This window comes from Primulina tabacum, unplaced genomic scaffold (genome assembly GCF_025594145.1).
Source record: "Primulina tabacum isolate GXHZ01 unplaced genomic scaffold, ASM2559414v2 Contig618, whole genome shotgun sequence".
Taxonomy (NCBI): Eukaryota; Viridiplantae; Streptophyta; class Magnoliopsida; order Lamiales; family Gesneriaceae; genus Primulina; species Primulina tabacum.
Window position 1 is genome coordinate 1 of NW_027459812.1, and position 18074 is coordinate 18074.

The 18074-nt window shown below is 32.8% G+C and overlaps 2 protein-coding genes and 2 pseudogenes across 2 annotated transcripts; 2 read left to right on the top strand and 2 right to left on the bottom strand.

Annotated features, from left to right (window-relative positions):
• Nucleotides 1–3519: 3519 nt before the first annotated feature.
• On the bottom strand, nucleotides 3520–4949 carry LOC142534600 (NEP1-interacting protein-like 1; annotated as a pseudogene).
• A 148-nt stretch (nucleotides 4950–5097) lies between these two features.
• On the top strand, nucleotides 5098–5546 carry LOC142534601 (F-box protein At4g35930-like). The gene is made up of 2 exons (XM_075641463.1): nucleotides 5098–5222; nucleotides 5285–5546. The coding sequence occupies exons 1-2, from the start codon at nucleotides 5098–5100 to the stop codon at nucleotides 5544–5546; spliced, it is 387 nt and encodes a 128-aa protein (XP_075497578.1).
• Nucleotides 5547–8884: 3338 nt separating this feature from the next.
• Nucleotides 8885–13081, top strand: LOC142534602 (la-related protein 1C-like). Its single transcript, XM_075641464.1, has 7 exons — nucleotides 8885–9274; nucleotides 9463–9539; nucleotides 9664–10025; nucleotides 10102–10246; nucleotides 10342–10435; nucleotides 11106–11177; nucleotides 12950–13081. The coding sequence occupies exons 1-7, from the start codon at nucleotides 8885–8887 to the stop codon at nucleotides 13079–13081; spliced, it is 1272 nt and encodes a 423-aa protein (XP_075497579.1).
• A 3421-nt stretch (nucleotides 13082–16502) lies between these two features.
• LOC142534603 (NEP1-interacting protein 1-like) lies at nucleotides 16503–17864 on the bottom strand (annotated as a pseudogene).
• Between the last annotated feature and the right edge of the window lie 210 nt (nucleotides 17865–18074).

Genomic DNA, 18074 nt, shown 5'->3' on the forward strand with positions numbered 1-18074 from the left:
TTTTTTTTCTTACTCTTGCAGGTAGAATAGGTGAGTAGGAAGGGTTACTGGAGAAAATGGATAATGCCAACTATCCTGTATTCTACAGGATCAAGTCCTCAATCTCTCAATATTTCTAATCTGCATATACATGATAAAAAGACTAACACAATTTCTAGCTATATTTTAGCCACCGTCGGAAGATATTGGTTTACTTCCACTTATTTCTTATAGTCGTTGGTAATTTAGTTGGATTCGTGATTGTCCAGAGTCTATTGCCTCTCTTTTTTTTTATTTTTTTCCCCAGAAACATCTTATATTATATTGAAATTGGATATGAATATTTTCTGTTTGGTTTTTATGTGATTTATTTTTACTAATTGCATCTTTATCACTGCAAAATTATAGATATTTTCAATAAAATATATTTGAAAATCTATAAAGTAAGACTAAAGAAAATATTTCATCTAACCCACATAGCGATTAATGTGTGGCCACGAGCATTAAATAATATATTTTTTGTTATAATATAAATTGTTACGGTGAAAATAGTTTGAATCATACTCAAAATTAGTTTACTACGTACGTTTTGGTTTTGAGCCGAGTATGATATTTTTGAAATTATATATAATGGATCAACACTAGTAAATCTAATTTTTGGAGGATAGTATATTAGCAAGAGTAAATGATTTATTTGGTGATATATACTCCGAAATATCAAACTAAAACAAGCTCCAACATTATTCAAGCTCAATATCAAACTAAAACATGCTCGAAATATATAAATAAATCCATCTGTACAAATATATTTCAAAATATTTTATAACATTTATTCTTGTTTAATTACGTGCTCGATATCTATCTAGTTTTCAAAAGTTGATCCGCAGCCACATGATTCCCATTTCCTTGGAATAATTGTACAACACTTAACATTGAATTTTCTGAAATCGAAAAATACCATGAATTGCTCCCATTTAGGCTATATTCGACTAGTCGTTTAACAGAAGCTTTCGAGCGTGAACAGTGAGGTGCACTGGGCAAGTGCGTGCGTGCGTGCATGCATTGCAAGGCTAAGCGTGCTTGTCTTCGGACGATAACCCCTCGAACGAGGGCTTGCAACTTCACCAGACTTTTCTGAATGCCTTTCTAGCCTGTATAATATATGCAAACATGCATTATGTTATCATAAGTAATATATGGTTTAGGGCATGTTTGTCCAATAAGTCTGACCAAAATAGATTTTGATTATCTGTTTATTAAAAGTAGGAATTACTAAAATAATTTGTCATTGTCCGTATTTGGAATCATTTTTCGCCTGAGTGCCCATGTTTTCAAAACATATGGATAATATTCAATACTATGTTATGAGATACAAAGGAAGACAAGTTATTACATTAAGACAAATTTTGACTCATAAAATAATCAAATTTCAATTCAAGCCAACTTACAAGATCATTTCGTCTTTTCTAACAAAATTCTCTCTATATATATGTTTGCGCGCGAATAAGTAAGACAACCATATCTTCTCTTGACAAGAAATCTGTACCCATAGTCTCTTCATACAAGATGTTGCTTATTTCATTGCTGAATCTTCCTTTTGTTGTTGTTGTGCACAATCACAATACTAGAATCGCTTTCGTGATCGGATGATGATCGTTGGAAAAGTTTTTTCACGACGATTCGAGATAGAGGTTTTTTCCGTTTCCTGTAATGAAACCCATTTTGGCTGTCGGCTTTGAGATTTAAGAATTGTTAAATGTTGGGACTATTCAAGAGTAGAGAGGGGAATGAGTTGAGTGGGTAGCATGTTCTTCTATCATCGTGCATGGATGAATTGTTTGGGTCTTTTGTCGTGTATCTCTCGCGAAATACCTATTGCCCTTGCTAAACACGTTTGTTTTGGATTTCACGGTGGTTCTTAGTTCATATTTCAGGTATGGAACTGAAATTTGAATCAAGAAAGATTTTAAAGTTTGAAATCGGTCATTTTTTTGTAGGGAAAAAATAAACTTTTCGATCTATTAACTTGTTACATTTTGAGTTTTGATCGACTAAATATTTAAAATTTTACTTTAGTATAACTTCAAATAAATTGCTAACAATACCGAATTTTTTTTGTAAAGATTGATTATTATTATTATTTTTTTTTGAAAAGATTGAATTAGTTTTGGTCTTATCAATGACATGTATTTTGGACCTTCATACAGAAGTAATTGCGTAACTATGCAATATTTTGTGAAAAGTAAAAATAATTTCAACGTCTCGATACCATAAAGATTTGAAGTTGTTTTAAGAACAAATATGCATTTGGACATATATTTTAAAATCGTTTTTATAATTAAAAAGTAGTATGTTTCGATTTTTATCGTTACCTTTATTTCTAAAAATATAAAAAAAACTCTCAATTGTTCTTTGTAGAACACCTTTTTAAAAATATTTCACAAAAAATTTATCCAAACACATGCTTTTATTTTTTATTTGTAAAATACTAAAAATATTTGCTCAGCCGAGCCTTAATTTGTTTTGGTTCAGAAAATGTAGTTGAGATAATTTTCTCCTAATTTTATTTTCGATTCCTTGAAAAAAAAAAAAAAAAAGAACCGCTAATAAGATGAATATACTTTTTTTAAAGAAATTATTGCAAAATGAATGATAATGCATTCTTTTTCAAATCCAAAAAGTAAACAGTATAAAGTTGACTGTCCTACTTACGCAGTATTCTATCGATCATGTATGTATGGATTGGGAGGAGGACTCTCCATTCTCATTGATATATCATAAAAAAGTACTTTCATTTTATCTCTTTAGCTTAGGAAAGTTCTTTAAAAAAACTAGCTTTCTCACGGACTTGTAGCCAATTTTAGAATTCTCAAATTTTTCATATGATTGAATTGAAATGGTAGTTTGATTGCTCACTTTCTTGTTAGCCATTGGACTGTGAGAGATTTTTTTCATTACATGGTAAACAGGTGATTTCGATTGTCATAAAAGATAATCTGAAATCCGATGTTATAAATTAAAATACTTACACTTAATAGATTTTTTTTTTAAAAAAAACAAGAATAAAGAGTTACACCAGATGAGCGTTAAAATTAAAATGGTTAGAAAGTGCAAAGCATGGTTGTGAATGAAGTGAAAATCAAGCAAGAAAAATTGAACTTTATTGATAAATAAACTATGGAACAATATTTATAAATGAATAAGAATGAAAATATATTATGCGCCTGTACTAATTTGCATAATTTACGATGATTTATAGGAATAGTCAAATTATCCACGTCATACAAGATGGATACGATACAATGCCATGTAACAACACAACTAGTGATGATAAAGAAAATACTAATAGCAAACAAACATTGTGTGTACGTAGGATCTGTGAGGGAATACAAACCACACCTCAAAATTTTCTTTACAAAATCGTGATCAAGCGCAGAGACCGAACACGAAAGATGTTGCTCAGAAACTACATACATAGAGCTGCACCTAGCCAATCTAAAACTACGGATTTATTGAACAAATAGAGAGGCCGTATACGAGTAAGAGGATCATCAAGCTGGTGTTTCTCGCCGTACAAAAAGAGCATCAAAATACTCTTCTACACAACGGGCAAGAACCGTGTCTCACCAGCCAAGAGTCGATGCAAGGTAGATGAAACAAGTGGTGACAATGAGGTAAACTTCGCACGGTCTCCCCTAGCTGAAAGTCCTGCGTATATTTAAAAGCATGGACAGATTCTTCTAAATCAGTTCAACTTGTCGATAAAAGAAGTCTATATACAAAGAGCTCAAACTTTGGCCAACACTTGAATAATTACAATGGCCTCTTCTGAAATTAGGTGGATATAAATGAATACCCACAACGAGTGTAGATGTAGGATGTCGTATGCGTAATTGCTTTGTCATAGAAATTACGCAAATTTCATAAATGTCACTATATAGGCCAAAAGTCAAGGTGCACTGATGTAGTTTATCTAACAAGAGACAGATAAAAAGGGAAAGAAATTAGAACAGTACCTGAAGGCAAACAGAACAAGAGACTCCCTCTCCGGAAGTATCAACAATGTCGTCTTTGCAACCCTTATCTTTGGGAACTTTTCAACTGTGTCTACTAACAAACCATTTGCCCCGCCAGTGTCAAAAATGTCGGGAACGTCTTCAAATGTTGTTTCTACAGCTCCCATCTGATTAACGAAGAAAATTTCGTAAGTCAAAAAAGTAAAAATACTGTCATCCCTATTTCAAAAAAAGCAATCGAGCAGCATAATACCTGACTTTGCACGGCACTTAGCATAGCTGGACCAATACGCTCGCGGACAAGTCTGCCACTTAGAAGGCTCACTATCACATCAATCTGTACAGTCAGATTATAGCTCCAAACTCAATCAGATTACTAAACATGCTATAAATCTCGAAGATTGAATGCCAGAATTATCACGTCTGCAATTGAATAGTATTGACTCAAGATTATTAATCCATTCAATAGATAAGACTTACCAAATACAGGAGACACTGTATCCCAGATTCATCGGACTGCCACAAAAGAAGTGATGATTCAAAGACTTCGATGGAGTAAACAGCACCGGATATGGCACCAACCGAAGCCCCTCTAACAAATCCACTTTCTGTCTCTTGGCCAATAAGCGCTCCAGTCATTGCTCCCAATATGGTACCAACTGCATAGCAGGGACAGCTCCTTCATTAGCATAAAGAATAATTCGAGAGAAAGTACTACTAAAGATCAACATCCCTCTAAAATTCGGTAGTCGCTGCGTGAGACGTTTCTGAAAAAAATAATCATAAGGTGATTGAAAAATCACCTTTAATCAACTCCAAAAACCTATACAGCACAAAATTCACATCCAAAATCCTACACCACACAATCACAAAGAAAATGAAAACTGCATCCTTGGGGTTCTCAGTATGAATGATGGTTTTCTTCACATTCTCTGTCACCCAAGGTCCAAACATAGCCTAAAATTATAATTTCTTTAAATGTTCTAAATCCCCAAATATGCTGAAAACCCCCAATTTGCGGGACATAGCAAAAACCTAAACCCTAAAACAATAAAAACCACGGGAGAACAAATCAATGTTAAGGAAAAAACACATTATAATTATGGGGTGGGTGAAACCACCAAACCCCTTGAATCGTGATAACCCACCTGCATTAGAAGCGTACGATCAAACCAAAATCAAGAAATTGAATCTACAACCACTCAAACCAAATGGTTCCAATATGTTGTTTGTACTTAAGAAGTCTACTACAAACAAAAAATGTTGAAACATATTGGAACCATTTGCAGCAAGGGAGGTGGAAAAGGAGTGTGGATTGGCAGTCCTCACTCACCCAAGGCACCTAAGCATGGCCCTCGTCCCCCTTCTCGTCTAAAATGCACTGAGATGCGCCAAATTGCAGCTGTTCTCTTCCAAGAATCCCCATTTTCTTCAAAATGTTTGGTGCCATCCTTTTTGCCGAAACCTGTCTGCAAATCCTTGGCTTCTAATAGAGCCCTATTCTACGAGGATGAACTGTGCCAAGCGGTTGCGCAAAACAATCTTCGTTGATTTTTGCTGTTTTCTGGTATTATTTTTGTTCCATATATGTGTATAGCTAGAACATTGGCATGATTGCTTTTGGTATAGTTTCTGGAGATTTGGAGTAGGCCCGCCTGGTGAAATTTTTCTAGTCAGTTTAGGTGCTTGTGAATTTTGGGGCCTAAAGATTCTGTCATAGGAAATCCGCCGAATCAATAAGTGGTTGAACTTCTAGAACTTAAATATCATCTTGACCGTTGAATTACTGTTTGAACAGTCTAAAACACCCTGTGGATCACCAACTACTGCACCAACGTCGAACTGGTTCCAGGATACATCAAATCCTGCATCAACGTCCAATCTTAGTGGATTTGGAGAAAGAGGTTTTCAAACAAAAAAACTTCTTCGGAAGTCATCTAACAAAGATATTGCCCAATCGATTCTGAATTCTCCCAACCGATTATAATGTGCTAGTGCATTAGTAGGGACAATAGATCTAACACAGTAGTCGATTTCAACTGGTTAATAAGACAAGACGAATCTTTAAAATATTTATTTCATTTCATGTTTTCTTATTCTATTAGGGTGTGTTTGGTACAAGTGATGAGATAAATAAATGATTAATTATGCTATAGATAATCAAACATTATGTGATACTATTAAGATTGTTTGGTTCAACATTTTGAATATGTGATTAGCTTTTAAATATTGAGTGAGTCTCATGTGAGACCGTCCCACGGATCATAATCCGTGAGACGGGTCAACTCTACCCATATTCACAATAAAAAGTAATACTCTTAGCATAAAAAGTAATACTTTTTCATGGGTAACCCAAATAAGAGATCCGTCTCACAAATACGACCCGTGAGACCGTCTCACACAAGTTTTTGCGTATTAATAAATTTAATATTATACCCTTGTTAAGTTTACTTATTTGTTGTGCTCAAAGCAATACATAATATTAGATAATAATAATAATGTTAATAATGACGATATTAATAATCTTGAATTAATATGTGTAAATATCATAAAATTAAATATAAAAAATAAAAATATTATTGATAAGCATAACCAACATTAAAATTTAGTTTTTATTATTTTATTAAAATATATACAAATAAATTATTTTTTTCAAAATAAAAATATATCTTTATATTTTTTAAAGTTTAAATCAAATTAAATAATAATGATATATATTAAATATCAGGATCGACATCTAACGTACAACATTCTAAAATAAATTTTTTATTCAAGGCAAAAACTTGTGTGAGACGGTCTCATGGGTCGTATTTTTGAGACGGATCTCTATTTGGGTCATCCATGAAAAAGTATTATTTTTTATGCTAAGAGTATTACTTTTATTGTGAATATGAGTAGGGTTGACCCGTCTCACAGATTAAGATCCGTGAGACGGTCTCACATAAGACTCACTCTTTATTCAATAAATAACTTAACACTCTAAGAAATAAGAGGAGAAAAATGTAATTTATTAAGTTTTGATAGTGTATCTCACTTGATTTGTTAGATTAATAATCAAATAGTTATCTAAAAAATTGGATCTTAAATCGGATCAAAATGATTATTAAAACATCTTAAAATTTTAACCAAATATTGGATAAGTGTTTGACTATTAATCTATCATTGTTTAATCCACTCAACCAAACACACCCTTAGAATATACTTTGAACCTTTCCTATTTTAAATTGATTTTCCATAAACAAAGAACATTTTCATTTACCTAAGAATACAGAGAGAGGGATTCATTTCCTTGTACTAAAATTGTGCTATGATAACGGTACGGTTTATATTTTGTTTTAAGAGGCACTTTAGGTTTTGTATTTCATGATTCCGGGACAAATATACAATATTTAATAAAAATATTACCACCGCTAAATTTTTAAATGGATGAGCTTATTGAGGACTTCTGAAAACATGTCTTTGATATTTCTTCTTATATAGAAAATTGAACACTTAAATGAGTTTATAATGACATAAAATGCACTCTTATAAAAAATCGGTTTTGCCATTTTCATAAAATAAGAGCAAATACGAAGTATTTGTTAGTTGATATAAGAGTTCGTTATGTTGTGGCGTTTACATGTGCATGAGATGTGATAGAATAATATTAGATACAATCATCAACAGGAACACAAAAAAATAAGTGATATTTAGAACAAAATGCTACGTGTGTACCATGAATAATCTTATACGACAAAAATCAACTCTTGAACATGTTGAAATCACCTCTATATTCTAGATAGCAGTGCATAGATGAATCAGACCATAATAATAATTCTTAGGGTTGAACTAGTGACAAATACTTGTAGAGCCAATTTTTTCTAATAATTTTTTGGGCTTGAATCAATTAGTACATAAATTATTTAGAACAATTATTACATGTCAATTGACAAAAAAATCTATTTAGTTTAACGTAGATTTCTATCATGATTTTTATTTAATTAAAAGAATATTTTTGTCAATTGATTTAGAATGATTAAAGCAAATTATAATCTCTATATTATCTAAGAACAGAAGTAACACTCATGTTCTTATTCTCACCATATTTTCAAATTTTGAACATCCAATCCTTATCTTATTTTTGAAAGTATAGTTATGTTATACATTAATTATTATTTATTTAAAGTATGGTATTAAAGATAAATCGGCTATTTTTTTAGGAAAAAATTAATATGACAATAGTAAATATTTTATTCTTATTTAGATTATTTATTTTTTAGTAATTTTAGAGTAAGTTTTTTGTTTTTCTTATCTAATCTTGTATTTGAGTTTTATTTAATTCTATCAAAATTTTCTAGCAAAAAGTTAATGTGAAACAATTTGAAATACAAAGATAAGATCTTCTTAATGATAATTTGGAGATAAATTATATCATCACCATATGTCAAAATTTTAAAAGTAAAACTTGATATAAATCACCTTATAAATCATTAAAGATTTTTCGATTTTTAAAAACATAGGCTTTGTTTTTATAAATAAAAGATATCGGATTTTAAATATCGATTATTTTACTTCTTTGTTTTTTTTTTCGAGATATAAAATATTATTTGTTCCGATATATAAATAAATAAAATTAACCTTTATCTTTTTATCTTGATACTAAATACGTATATCCTAATTAAATCCGAGCTGTAATTATATTTGTCGTAGGAAACTAATTCCCCGCTTCATTGCTCTATATATATGCGGGGAGACTAGAACACTGCACTTTTATTTGCTTCCGAACAAGAAAACGGGCGGAGATAGGCGATTTCGATTTCGAGTGGGAATTTTTGGGTTTTCTTTAATCGATTCGATTGTGTTGGTGGGTTTGATGTTCAGTTGCCTGACCTATTTTTTTGTTTTCTGCAATGGCTACTGCTTCTGACTCCTCCGCCTCTGTTCAATCTGTAAATTCTGTTATTGATCGCCATTCACGGCTCGCGTCGCCTTGTTCATGTTCGAGTATCTCTGATCAGAAGCACGTTTTGCCTTCTGAAATTTTCCTAAACCAATTAATCGCACCACCTGCTAGTTTCTTGGCCGAGGATGGTCAGGCTGAGGGAAGTGAGAATGTTGGTGTAACCAAGAAGTGTGTTTGGAACAATCCTGCTAATGGTGTTGCTCCGCAGGTTGGTGCTTTGATGGGGACAGCATCTTGGCCTGATTTCTCCAAATCAGCTCGTGCTTCCACGAAGGCTTCTTCGAGTTCGACTGATTCTCTTGAAGAACTCTCTCACGAACCAATCATTCTGTCACAGGTTTATTATTTCTGTCATTGTTGTTCTCTATATTTTGGCCCTTTTAATCTACCTGTTCAATTTATCTGATGTTCTTAGTTGCTTGGGTTTTATTATATATGCTTCTAGTGCTATTATGAACTCGATGATCAAGTTTTCGTACAAGTTAGACTGCTTTCCTTACGAAATTTTCTTTTTGTGAATAATAGGGGACGTCAGTTGACTCTTGGTCTTCACAGGAAGTAGCAACAAATTCAGCTTCGAACCATGAATCTCCTATCCGCCAGTGTTCTCCGGAGCTAGGTGGTGACAGGACAAGTCACAGAAACATAACAGCCAACGGCAGCTTTTCTCAAGCACCAAATTCACACAGTTCTGTGGTTGAAGCGTCTCCTTTTAAGCCAGTGAAGAAGCATCTCTTCGGGGGTATCTCCTAGGGACAACACACGTTGGGATGTTGGACAGAGAGGAGGATCTCACAGTGGGCATGAGCCACACCATCCGCGTGGTCCTTTTAGAAGGAACAACAGTGGACCGCAACTTCAAGGGAATGGTTCTTCTAATCATGGCCATGGTAGCAAACGATACCAGGAACGTTGGATTGATGATTGGAGCTATAACCATCAATCTTTTGGCAGCAGAGTAAACCTTGCACCCCAGCAGAGTGTCGCCTCTCGGCCCTTCATACGTGGTCCAGTTTCAAGTGCTCCTTTTATTCCTCCACCTCCCCCTGTGGGTGCGCGGCCCTATGGTCCCCCAGTGTTCTACAATGGTGAGGTTTGCTGCTTTGAGATACTTGCTTCTGTAGATTATCTTGCGTGCTAATTATATTTTGTTTCAATTTGCAGATGCTTCATCTTTTACGTATTTTGCTCTTGGACCCCACCCAGGTTCACCCGGGCACATGCCTATGTTTCCATATGCACCAATGTCGTCTCCCATACCTGATCCTCACTTGCCTTCCAAAATTGTGAAACAGATAGATTATTTTTTGGTATGTTATTTTGTTATGCATACTAAATGATTCATCCGCTCATTGCTGTCTATTTGCGCATGGTATCAACGCTTGGATTTTCACATGTATCTTGCAGTGATGATAATTTGGTGAAGGACACATATTTGCGCCAGAAAATGGATGTGGATGGATGGGTTCCCATAAACTTAATAGCAAGCTTTAAGAAAGTAAGTCGGTCAAATTAATGAAAAATTTCCTGCTTATGCTTATTTCTTTATCCATTTTATCTAAACTTAAACTTGCGATTCTTTTTTGATTGTTGGTACATAGAAGAGAAATTTTGAGGCTCTAGATCAGAAAGTTGAAAATATCAAAAGCTTGATTCTTTAATTGGAATTTAGTGAGCAATATAGGTTAAGAATTTTGAAATGTTTCGGTTTTGTTAGATTATTCTTGGATGAAATAAAATGACAATTGATATCTAACTGTAATACGCTTGAGTTTATCAGAAGATTTATATTGATATGGAAATGGTAAATTTGTATGACCAAGAATGCACATTAGAATCATGGTACACTCTTTTTAGTTGGTTTCATTAGGTAACAATGATACTATTTTGAGAATGAAGTAGCTTGGACGGGTTAGTTATTCATGTAAGTTGTCTTTGGAGTGGAATTTGGAGATGCCTGATCGGATCAAAATCATCTCTGGCTGAAAATCTTGCCTGCCATGATTTGAAACACCAAATCGACTGTTAGTGCTGCCATTTAACCTCTTATCATAGTCACAGAGGCAGCTGGATATTTTATGGCTGATCATATCAAACTTTTTAAATGATTTGCCACCTATTACGATGAGACTTAACTAAACTAATATTATACATTCTCAATTTTTCAGATTAGGGAGCTGACAGACAATGTCCAACTTATATTGGATGCTTTGCGAGCTTCGAATGTGGTGGAAATACAGGTGAAATGTATCGCATATTTGATCTTCGCAATACCACTTTTCTTATAGTAAATCTTTTACTAGTAGTGTAGTCCAAAATTTTACTGAAAAAACAAGTGAATATGCGATTAACTTATGAGCAAAATCTGTTAATATCCCCTTTTCAGCTTTCTCATGCGACTTGTTCTATATATCTATAGACTTGTTATCCTTTGGGTATTTTGTAGACATTTCATCCCACGACATGCACTTTAGATAGAGTATTGGTGGTTTCTAACTCATCTAGGCGATTTTTTTTCTTACTCTTGCAGGGAGAAAAGGTGAGGAGGAAGGGTAATTGGAGAAAATGGATAATGCCAACCTTCTTGTATTCTACATGATCAAGTCCTCAATTTCTTTAATGAGCAATATAGGTTAAGAAGTAAAATCATTGAACGAGGAAACAACTGGTTCTTTAGTGGTTTTTTTAAAATACAATTGTGCATTTTACGATGTCCTTTTACCAAGTACTCTAATATTTTGCCAAAAATATTAATTTTCCGTCAAAATGTTATTTCTAAAAAAGAAAAGATATATCATTAATATTGAAATATATGTACTACAATAAATGATAATTTCAATTATTGTTTGTATTGATTATATCAATTCATTTAGTTCAAATTTGAATTTAATTCATTTTTATATTAATTCAAATATAATTTATATATTATATATTTTTTATTCAAATTGAAACTAAACTTTATTGAAAATATAAACTAAATTAAAAATTTTTACATTGATTATATCAATCAATTTAATTTGTGATATGATTTGTGTTACTATGATATATTAATTTTTATTACAAACTGTATAAATAAATTTTAAACACAAATGATTACAATGTTATATATATATATATAATTTTGATATCCTGCACACCTACGTGCACACCTCTGTGAGCACCGATGAGGTGTCACTCATCCATTCGATGTGTAATTTTTCTATATTTCATCACATCCAATAGATGAGTGACACCTCGTCGGTGCTCACAAAAGTGTGTACGGTAGGTGTGCAGGATATCAAAATTAATTATATGTGTGTACTGTAATAAATGATCACTTTAATTATTGTTTGCATTGATTATATCAATTCATTTAATTCAATTTTGAATTTATTTAATTTTTGTATTAATTCAAATGTAATTTATGTATTATATGTTTTTTATTTTTTTACTCAAATTGAAACTAATCGAAGATAGCCTAAATTGGGGCAATCCATGGTATTTTTCGATTTCTAGATAATTCAATGTTAAGTGTTGTACAATTATGCCAAGGAAATGGGAATCATGCTGGCTGCGGATCAACTTTTGAAAACTAGATAGATATCGAGCACATAATTAAACAAGAATAAAATGTTATAAAATATTTTGAAATATATTTATACAGATGGATTTATTTATATATTTCGAGCATGTTTTAGTTTGATATTTTTGAGTATAAGAATAATGTGGGAGCATGTTTTAGTTTGATATTTCGGAATATATCACCCAAATAAATCATATACTCTTGCTAATATACTATCCTCCAAAAATTAGATTTACTAGTATTTATCCATTATATACTATCCTCCAAAAATTAGATTAACTTATGAGCAAAATCTGTTAATATCCCCTTTTCAGCTTTCTCATCCGTCTTGTTCTATATATCTATATATCCTTTGGGTATTTTGTAGACATTTCATCCCACAACATGCACTTTAGATAGAGCATCGGTGCTTTCTAACTTATCTAGGCGATTTTTTTCTTACTCTTGCAGGGAGGAAAGGTGAGGAGGAAGGGTAACTGGAGAAAATGGATAATTCCAACCATCATGTTTCCTACCGGATCAAGTCCTCATTCTCTCAATATTTCTAGTCTGCATATACATGATGAAAAGACAAACACGTAGTTTCTAGCGATACTATTATCATAGGTGGGGACTTTGAACACACAACAACTCTATATTTTAGGCTGCTTTTCAGAGTTTGTGGTGGTCTCTAACTCATCTAGGCGATTTTTTTTCTTACTCTTGCAGGTAGAATAGGTGAGTAGGAAGGGTTACTGGAGAAAATGGATAATGCCAACTATCCTGTATTCTACAGGATCAAGTCCTCAATCTCTCAATATTTCTAATCTGCATATACATGATAAAAAGACTAACACAATTTCTAGCTATATTTTAGCCACCGTCGGAAGATATTGGTTTACTTCCACTTATTTCTTATAGTCGTTGGTAATTTAGTTGGATTCGTGATTGTCCAGAGTCTATTGCCTCTCTTTTTTTTTATTTTTTTTCCCCAGAAACATCTTATATTATATGAAATATTGGATATGAATATTTTCTGTTTGGTTTTTATGTGATTTATTTTTACTAATTGCATCTTTATCACTGCGAAAATTATAGTATTTTCAATAAAATATTTGAAAATCTATAAAGTAAGACTAAAGAAAATATTTCATCTAACCCACATAGCGATTAATGTGTGGCCACGAGCATTAAATAATATATTTTTGTTATAATATAAATTGTTACGGTGAAAATAGTTTGAATCATACTCAAAATTAGTTTACTACGTACGTTTTGGTTTTGAGCCGAGTATGATATTTTTGAAATTAATATATAATGGATCAACACTAGTAAATCTAATTTTTGGAGGATAGTATATTAGCAAGAGTAAATGATTTATTTGGTGATATATACTCCGAAATATCAAACTAAAACAAGCTCCAACATTATTCAAGCTCAATATCAAACTAAAACATGCTCGAAATATATAAATAAATCCATCTGTACAAATATATTTCAAAATATTTTATAACATTTATTCTTGTTTAATTACGTGCTCGATATCTATCTAGTTTTCAAAAGTTGATCCGCAGCCAGCATGATTCCCATTTCCTTGGAATAATTGTACAACACTTAACATTGAATTTTCTTGAAATCGAAAAATACCATGAATTGCTCCCATTTAGGCTATATTCGACTAGTCGTTTAACAGAAGCTTTCGAGCGTGAACAGTGAGGTGCACTGGGCAAGTGCGTGCGTGCGTGCATGCATTGCAAGGCTAAGCGTGCTTGTCTTCGGACGATAACCCCTCGAACGAGGGCTTGCAACTTCACCAGACTTTTCTGAATGCCTTTCTAGCCTGTATAAATATATGCAAACATGCATTATGTTATCATAAGTAATATATGGTTTAGGGCATGTTTGTCCAATAAGTCTGACCAAAATAGATTTTGATTATCTGTTTATTAAAAGTAGGAATTACTAAAATAATTTGTCATTGTCCGTATTTGGAATCATTTTTCGCCTGAGTGCTGCCATGTTTTCAAACGTATGGATAATATTCAATACTATGTTATGAGATACAAAGGAAGACAAGTTATTACATTAAGAACAAATTTTGACTCATAAAATAATCAAATTTCAATTCAAGCCAACTTACAAGATCATTTTCGTCTTTTCTAACAAAATTCTCTCTATATATGTTTGCGCGCGAATAAGTAAGACAACCATATCTTCTCTTGACAAGAAATCTGTACCCATAGTCTCTTCATACAAGATGTTGCTTATTTCATTGCTGAATCTTCCTTTTGTTGTTGTTGTGCACAATCACAATACTAGAATCGCTTTCGTGATCGGATGATGATCGTTGGAAAAGTTTTTTCACGACGATTCGAGATAGAGGTTTTTTCCGTTTCCTGTAATGAAACCCATTTTGGCTGTCGGCTTTGAGATTTAAGAATTGTTAAATGTTGGGACTATTCAAGAGTAGAGAGGGGAATGAGTTGAGTGGGTAGCATGTTCTTCTATCATCGTGCATGGATGAATTGTTTGGGTCTTTTGTCGTGTATCTCTCGCGAAATACCTATATTGCCCTTGCTAAACACGTTTGTTTTGGATTTCACGGTGGTTCTTAGTTCATATTTCAGGTATGGAACTGAAATTTGAATCAAGAAAGATTTTAAAGTTTGAAATCGGTCATTTTTTTTGTAGGGAAAAAATAAACTTTTCGATCTATTAACTTGTTACATTTTGAGTTTTGATCGACTAAATATTTAAAATTTTACTTTAGTATAACTTCAAATAAATTGCTAACAATACCGAATTTTTTTTGTAAAGATTGAATTATTATTATTATTTTTTTTGAAAAGATTGAATTAGTTTTGGTCTTATCAATGACATGTATTTTGGACCTTCATACAGAAGTAATTGCGTAACTATGCAATATTTTGTGAAAAGTAAAAATAATTTCAACGTCTCGATACCATAAAGATTTGAAGTTGTTTTAAGAACAAATATGCATTTGGACATATATTTTAAAATCGTTTTTATAATTAAAAAGTAGTATGTTTCGATTTTTATCGTTACCTTTATTTCTAAAAATATAAAAAAAAAACTCTCAATTGTTCTTTGTAGAACACCTTTTTAAAAATATTTCACAAAAAATTTATCCAAACACATGCTTTTATTTTTTATTTGTAAAATACTAAAAATATTTGCTCAGCCGAGCCTTAATTTGTTTTGGTTCAGAAAATGTAGTTGAGATAATTTTCTCCTAATTTTTATTTTCGATTCCTTGAAAAAAAAAAAAAAAAAGAACCGCTAATAAGATGAATATACTTTTTTTAAAGAAATTATTGCAAAATGAATGATAATGCATTCTTTTTCAAATCCAAAAAGTAAACAGTATAAAGTTGACTGTCCTACTTACGTAGTATTCTATCGATCATGTATGTATGGATTGGGAGGAGGACTCTCCATTCTCATTGATATATCATAAAAAAGTACTTTCATTTTATCTCTTTAGCTTAGGAAAGTTCTTTAAAAAAACTAGCTTTCTCACGGACTTGTAGCCAATTTTAGAATTCTCAAATTTTTCATATGATTGAATTGAAATGGTAGTTTGATTGCTCACTTTCTTGTTAGCCATTGGACTGTGAGAGATTTTTTTCATTACATGGTAAACAGGTGATTTCGATTGTCATAAAAGATAATCTGAAATCCGATGTTATAAATTAAAATACTTACACTTAATAGATTTTTTTTTAAAAAAAACAAGAACAAAGAGTTACACCAGATGAGCGTTAAAATTAAAATGGTTAGAAAGTGCAAAGCATGGTTGTGAATGAAGTGAAAATCAAGCAAGAAAAATTGAACTTTATTGATAAATAAACTATGGAACAATATTTATAAATGAATAAGAATGAAAATATATTATGCGCCTGTACTAATTTGCATAATTTACGATGATTTATAGGAATAGTCAAATTATCCACGTCATACAAGATGGATACGATACAATGCCATGTAACAACACAACTAGTGATGATAAAGAAAATACTAATAGCAAACAAACATTGTGTGTACGTAGGATCTGTGAGGGAATACAAACCACACCTCAAAATTTTCTTTACAAAATCGTGATCAAGCGCAGAGACCGAACACGAAAGATGTTGCTCAGAAACTACATACATAGAGCTGCACCTAGCCAATCTAAAACTACGGATTTATTGAACAAATAGAGAGGCCGTATACGAGTAAGAGGATATCATCAAGCTGGTGTTTCTCGCCGTACAAAAAGAGCATCAAAATACTCTTCTACACAACGGGCAAGAACCGTGTCTCACCGGCCAAGAGTCGATGCAAGGTAGATGAAACAAGTGGTGACAATGAGGTAAACTTCGCACGGTCTCCCCTAGCTGAAAGTCCTGCGTATATTTAAAAGCATGGGACAGATTCTTCTAAATCAGTTCAACTTGTCGATAAAAGAAGTCTATATACAAAGAGCTCAAACTTTGGCCAACACTTGAATAATTACAATGGCCTCTTCTGAAATTAGGTGGATATAAATGAATACCCACAACGAGTGTAGATGTAGGATGTGTCGTATGCGTAATTGCTTTGTCATAGAAATTACGCAAATTTCATAAATGTCACTATATAGGCCAAAAGTCAAGGTGCACTGATGTAGTTTATCTAACAAGAGACAGATAAAAAGGGAAAGAAATTAGAACAGTACCTGAAGGCAAACAGAACAAGAGACTCCCTCTCCGGAAGTATCAACAATGTCGTCTCTTGCAACCCTTATCTTTGGGAACTTTTCAACTGTGTCTACTAACAAACCATTTGCCCCGCCAGTGTCAAAAATGTCGGGAACGTCTTCAAATGTTGTTTCTACAGCTCCCATCTGATTAACGAAGAAAATTTCGTAAGTCAAAAAAGTAAAAATACTGTCATCCCTATTTCAAGAAAAGCAATCGAGCAGCATAATACCTGACTTTGCACGGCACTTAGCATAGCTGGACCAATACGCTCGCGGACAAGTCTGCCACTTAGAAGGCTCACTATCACATCAATCTGTACAGTCAGATTATTAGCTCCAAACTCAATCAGATTACTAAACATGCTATAAATCTCGAAGATTGAATGCCAGGAATTATCACCGTCTGCAATTGAATAGTATTGACTCAAGATTATTAATCCATTCAATAGATAAGACTTACCAAATACAGGAGACACTGTATCCCAGATTCATCGGACTGCACAAAAAGAAGTGATGATTCAAGACTTCGATGGAGTAAACAGCACCGGATATGGCACCAACCGAAGCCCCTCTAACAAATCCACTTTCTGTCTCTTGGCCAATAAGCGCTCCAGTCATTGCTCCCAAATATGGTACCAACTGCATAGCAGGACCAGCTCCTCATTAGCATAAAGAATAATTCGAGAGAAGTACTACTAAAGATCAACATCCCTCTAAAATTCGGTAGCGCTGCGTGAGACGTTTCTGAAAAAAATAATCATAAGGTGATTGAAAAATCACCTTTAATCAACTCCAAAAACCTATACAGCACAAAATTCACATCCAAAATCCTACACCACACAATCACAAAGAAAA